Below are 5,854 nucleotides of genomic sequence, written 5' to 3'. Positions count from 1 at the left end.
TTGACTTTGATTTTGACCAGGGGTAAAATGGTCATTTTACCCTAAGGAAAGGATTAGCAGATTATGATTAAGTGTTATTATGGAATTGATAGCCGGAGAGTCGCCGGAGCAGCATATTGGGATTTCTCACTCGAGTTTTCAGCAGTCATTCTTGCGAGGTAAGTTTCCTTTAGTAGGAACGGGCCAGAAGCAAGCGAACCCCCTCAGAGCAGGCCAGAAGCAAGGGAACCCCCTCAGAGCAGGCCAAAAGCAAGCGAACCCCCGGCGAGGCGCTCACAGCGAGAGGTCGGGCCAGTGACTCGACCGCCTCAGCGACCCAGGACTCCCGCGAGGCGATCGCGCAGGAAGTCCGCCCTCACCAAGTATTGTCCTTCAGCTACAGTCCAAGGATAACGGCTCCAGGCGACAAAGAGCACAGTCAGAGCATTATCGCCTGGACCAATCGTTGGGCCGGACACAAACGTGGAACATGGCCCTCCAATAAGTGCGGCGGATCCTGTCGGAACCGCAGTCCTTGTCCCTCGTACGGACCGACGAAGATCTTCAGTATAGAAGGCCGATCATTTTGCCTTGAGAGGGAAGCTATTCTACCCCGACCATCTACCTCCATACTCCATATTCACCTCACTAACTTGACCGTCGGAGCGTCTTTCCGGGACCTCCTCCCGGAGAGCGGCTGACGCCTTTTCTTTCTTTGTGGCCTTCCAGGTTCCATTCTGACGACCATCTCACAGCAGCTTAGGTGGTTTGGAGCCAGGTCACATCATTTGGCGCCATCCGTTTGTGTGACAATAGATACGCAAACCCCTTTTTTCTATTGTCTTTCAACTTAACCACGCATGACGAAGAAGACGACGGGTGAGTCATCGGAACCACCGCATAGCCCGATACACTCGATGGCGTCGTTGGAAACAGCCAACACGCCAACAGCGCCATCTTCCGGTGGACCACCACCTTCCCTTGAAGTAGCGGCATCCTCCGGCGGTCCGTCACCACCCCTTGAAGCAGTACTATTATCCGGCGGCCCGCCACCGTCTCTTGAACCGGCACCATCATCTGGTGGCCTACCACCATCTCTTGTGACAGCACCGACATCCGGTGGTCTGCCACCATATCCCGTGACGGCACTGCCACCAGATGGCCCACCACCCTCGGTTGCAACAATCATGCAATCAGTTTTAACCCAGAGTCAAACATCGCCATCCACTCCGACTCACACAACACCCCCCCATTCCCAAACAACGGTGTGTCTAACCAATACATAGTACCCACTTCTCCACCATTTTCCCCAACACCATCAATCCTAACAACTTTCAAACAACACCCATGACGCCTTTTGTAAACAGTTCACATGCGAACAACGCTGTAACCGGCCCAAACGCTACACCACAACCACATAGCCACCCGTCCTTGATGACGGGCACCATGTCAACATCACCACTCGCGCTTTACCAACGCATACCCATGACCCAACGATAAACACCCATGACCCAACTGCAAATACCCATGACCCAACAGCAAATACCCATGGCCCAACAACAAATACCCATGACCCAACAACAAATACCCATGGCCCAACAAAATATACCCATGGCCCAACAGCAAATACCCATGTGTCATACCTTCCCTACTCCATTTCAGCCGTCAAACTTCTACGGCTCGGTAACGTCGGACCTTATAGCTTATAACAACATGTTAGTACAGCCCTTCTTGGCAATGCAACAACCTGGGTATCACTTCAATCATCGAACCCCAACCCAAGATTGCCTAACACGAAGTGTTACATCGTCATTCGTCAAAGAGCTCCAGGAATATGAAATTCCTAACACCGCCAAACTATCTCACCTTAAAACATACGATGGCACTACCGACCCTGATAGCCACATCGATACATACAAATGGACCATGACGTCCCTCAAGCTAGATGAACGATTCTGGTGCACATACTTTCCCACCACCTTAGATGGCAACGCAGGGACATGGTTCAAGACACTACGCCCGGGCAACATCAACAACTTCAGTCAGCTGAAGTACCTTTTCCTAACTAACTTCATGCAACTCCAGAAATACAAAGGCGATTACCACTCGATCATTGGGTGCAAGAAATGAGAGGGGGAGACAGTCAAGGACTTTTTCGGCAGATTCACTAAAGCAACGCTAGACGTCCCAGGACATGACGAAGGTCTAATTGCGGGGGCATTCACCTGGGGACTGTTACCGAGATCACTATCCCAAAAGCTCATGGGCAAGCAACCTCAGACAAGGACATAACTAAAAGAGCGAGTGGAACGATTCCTACGCCAGGAGGAAGGCGAAGCGTCGAAGCAGGCACACCTCAATGCCATGACAGCCTCCGCCGGAAGGCGAAGCCACCACCCTACCCCCTACCCCGACCCTCGAGGGGGCGGCAGATTCATGGGGCGAGACATACGATTGCCAAGACGCTTTAGACCTTTCGTTAAATACGAAAGGCGGGGAAGACGAGCAGAAGTCTATGCGGTAGACGAGAAACCAGCAGCAAAAGGCACCAAAACGCGATAGTGTGAGTATCACAAAAGTAGGACGCATGACACAGTCAATTGTGCAGTTCTAAAAAGGGAAATTGAAGAAAAACAACTAAAAGGCAACGTGATAGAAATCGCCAAGAGCTTACGGGCTAAGTTCGACGCAGAAAAACCCAAACACGCCACTGGAAGGACAGACCGTAGGTTGGAAATCTTGACGATAAACCACAAAAGGGGGAGAGCGGAACGCATGGAGGGCACACGAAGCATCACAGAGGCAATGCAGGGGATGACATTCTCCATACACGACCCAAGTCCGGCTGGTTGGAGTGGAGACAACCCCCTCGTCATCCAAGGATCCATCCGGGATGTCGTTGTTCACCGAGTATACGTCGACACTGGAAGTTCCGCAGACATCATTTACGAGCACTGTTTCCGGCGGCTACCCAACGCCTGGAAGGAAGGACTAAGGCCAGCTACGGGCCGACTCACAGGGTTCACTGGCCACAGTTTGTATCCCTTAGGTATGATCCACTTGCAATTTACACTAATCAGCCAAGACAAAACCAGGCGACTGACTGCTCTGGTAGATTTCGTAGTCATACGACACCCATCAGAGCATAACATCATATTGGGACGGACGACCCTAATGAAGTTCGGAGCAGTCCCATCAATAATCCACGGAATAGTCAAATTCAGCACAACCCAGGGACCGGGAACGATTTTAGCCATGCCCCCAAGGGAGCTTAGGTGTTACGAGATCATGCAACCAAAAGACATCTCAGCCGAAGCCAAGAGACCAAGACCGGATTTGTCGGACGGGGGAGAAGTAATCAACCGGGAATACCCAGACCAGCGGGTGATCGTGGGAACAACCCTCCCCGCGAAAACAAGAGGAGTGCTGGTCCAGCTCCTACAAAAGTATAAGCACATATTCACTTGGACGCCTGCAAACATAGTGGGAGTCGACCGGAGGATCATAGAACACAAGCTGATGATAAAACCAGGAACCAAGGAGATAAAGCAGAAGAAACGGGTCCAAGGGGGGGGGGGACCGAAACTAGGCAATCAACGCAGAGGTAGCCAAATTAACCAGCGCCGGAATCCTCAGAGAAGCGATTTTCCCTACATGGATCGCCAATCCGGTAATGGTAAAAAAGCACGACGGTAGCTGGCGTATGTGCATCGATTACTTAGATCTCAACAAGGCATGCCCCAAAGACTGCTACCCATTACCAGAAATAGACCAGAAGGTAGAGTCTCTGCAAGGATTCCAGTGGAAATGCTTCCCAGACGCATACAAGGGGTATCATCAAATCTTGATGAGCAAAAACGACGAAGAGAAAACAGCCTTCTACACAGACCATGATACTTTCTGCTACACAAAAGTTCCGTTTGGGCTAAAGAACGCTAGAGCAACTTACCAGCGGCTCGTCGACTCTTTGTTCGCCAACCAAATCGGTCGGAACATCAAAGTCTACGTCGACGACATGGTCATCAAAAGCCCAGACGAGCAGAAGCTGTTACGAGACGTAGAGGGGACACTACAAACCTTGGAGAGAGCTAAGATGAAGTTAAACCCCGCTAAATGCACTTTCGGGGTAGAAGAGGGACAAATCCTGGGGTATTATGTGACAAAGGAGGGAATTTAGCCAAGCCCAGCCAAGATAAGTGAGCTCGAGGAAACGCCTTCGCCTAGCACGCTAAGGTACGCGCAAGGCTTGAATGGAAAGCTAACAGCGCTCAACCGGTTCATTTCTAAGTCAGCTGAAAAAGCCATGCCACTGTTCCATACGCTCAAAGGGTGCATAGAAAAGAATAATTTCCAATGGACGTAGAAGCCGAATCGCCGCTACAGAAGATAAAAAAGGCGCTCCATGCACTTCCCACTCTGGCTAGCCCAATACCCGGAGAAATACTACAAGTTTATCTGTCTGCATCAAGGGACGCCATTTCATCAGTACTGGTAGTCGAGAGGCAGGGACGGCAGCTCCCGATCTACTTTGTGAGCCGGGCCCTGCAGGGACCCAAAACCAATTACCCAATCATCGAGAAACTGGTGCCGCCCTAATCTACGCAGCGCGCAGGCTCCGTCGGTACTTCCAGGCCCACCAAATAGAAGTATTGACTAGCTGCCCGATCAAACAAGTGCTCCTGAAACCAGAAATGTCAGGACAACTCGCAAAATGGGCCATAGAATTGGGAGAGCACGACATCGGCTATCACCCCAGAGTAAGCATGAAGGGACAGGCATTGGCAGATTTCTTACTCGAAATCCCGGGGGAACTCCAGCAAGAAGTAGCCGGCACGACCCCGCAAGGGGGGTCACAGGGGAAGACTGACCAGCAGTGGACCCTTTACACGGACGGGGCTTCCAGTAAAGAAGGGTCAGACGCAGGGCTAATCCTTACCAGCCCCACGGGCGAAGAAGTCACATACGCTTTACGTTTCGACTTCCGTACCTCCAACAACGAAGCCGAGTACGAAGCCTTTTTGGCTGGCCTCAGATTGGCAGTAAAAATGGGGGCGGAAAGGGTTATGGCCTTGACCGATTCACGCCTAGCAGCCAACCAAGTCTCAGGGGAATTCGAAGCAAAAGATAAACGAATGGAGAAATATGTCAAGGCGGTACAAGGAATCACGAGCTCGCTAAAGAGTTTCACAATAAAGCAGATTTCGAGGGGAAACAACAGGCGAGCAGATGCCCTCAGCAAGCTAGCGTCAACATGTTTCGGGCACCTATCAAAGGAAGTATTAATGGAGGTACTAAAAGAAAGGAGAATCGATGAACACCAGGTTGATTCCCTATCAACAACGCAACCCAACTGGATGACGCCCATCATGGACTACTTGCAGCACGACATACTCCCCGACGACCACGGGGAGGCTCGGAAAACAAGGATACGAGCCCCTAATATGCAATCCTGGGGGGAACACTATATAGAAAAGGCCATATGACTCCATGGCTCAAGTGCATAGATGGTGAGTCAGGGAAGAAAGCTCTAAAGGAAGCCCATGTAGGGTCAGCTGGAGCCCATGAGGGAGCGTGGGCGCTCACAGGCAAAGTACTACGCATGGGGCTCTACTGGCCAGACGTACACCAGGACGCAGTCGAATTAACCCGGGCTTGCGTAGAATGTCAAACTTTCTCGCCGGCACAAGGGGTACCACCATCCAAATTAACGAGTATAGTTAGCCCTTGGCCTTTCTATCAGTGGGGGATCGATATCGTCGGCCCTTTTCCAGAAGCCCCAGGGAAAGTAAAATTCTTAGTTGTAGCGGTCGACTATTTCACAAAGTGGATAGAGGCCGAACCGCTGGAGTGTATCAGTGGAAAACAGATAATCAAA

At 51.1% G+C, this 5,854-nt stretch overlaps 1 protein-coding gene across 1 annotated transcript; it reads left to right on the top strand.

Annotated features, from left to right (window-relative positions):
* The first annotated feature begins 4,670 nt into the window (after positions 1-4,670).
* LOC145158303 (uncharacterized) lies at positions 4,671-5,462 on the top strand. Its single transcript, XM_079077219.1, has one exon. The coding sequence runs from the start codon at positions 4,671-4,673 to the stop codon at positions 5,460-5,462; it is 792 nt and encodes a 263-aa protein (XP_078933345.1).
* Positions 5,463-5,854: the final 392 nt, after the last annotated feature.

Source organism: Lactuca virosa, chromosome 2 (assembly GCF_052849685.1).
Source record: "Lactuca virosa cultivar CGN04683 chromosome 2, Lactuca_virosa_CGN04683_v6, whole genome shotgun sequence".
Lineage (NCBI taxonomy): Eukaryota > Viridiplantae > Streptophyta > Magnoliopsida > Asterales > Asteraceae > Lactuca > Lactuca virosa.
Note: the sequence above shows the minus strand (reverse complement) of the source record. Positions and strands in the feature narration are given on the sequence as shown.

Coding starts and splice junctions, on each gene's coding strand:
- LOC145158303 (XM_079077219.1), top strand. CDS start 4,671: ATGTCAGGACAACTCGCAAAATGGGCCATAGAATTGGGAGAGCACGAC.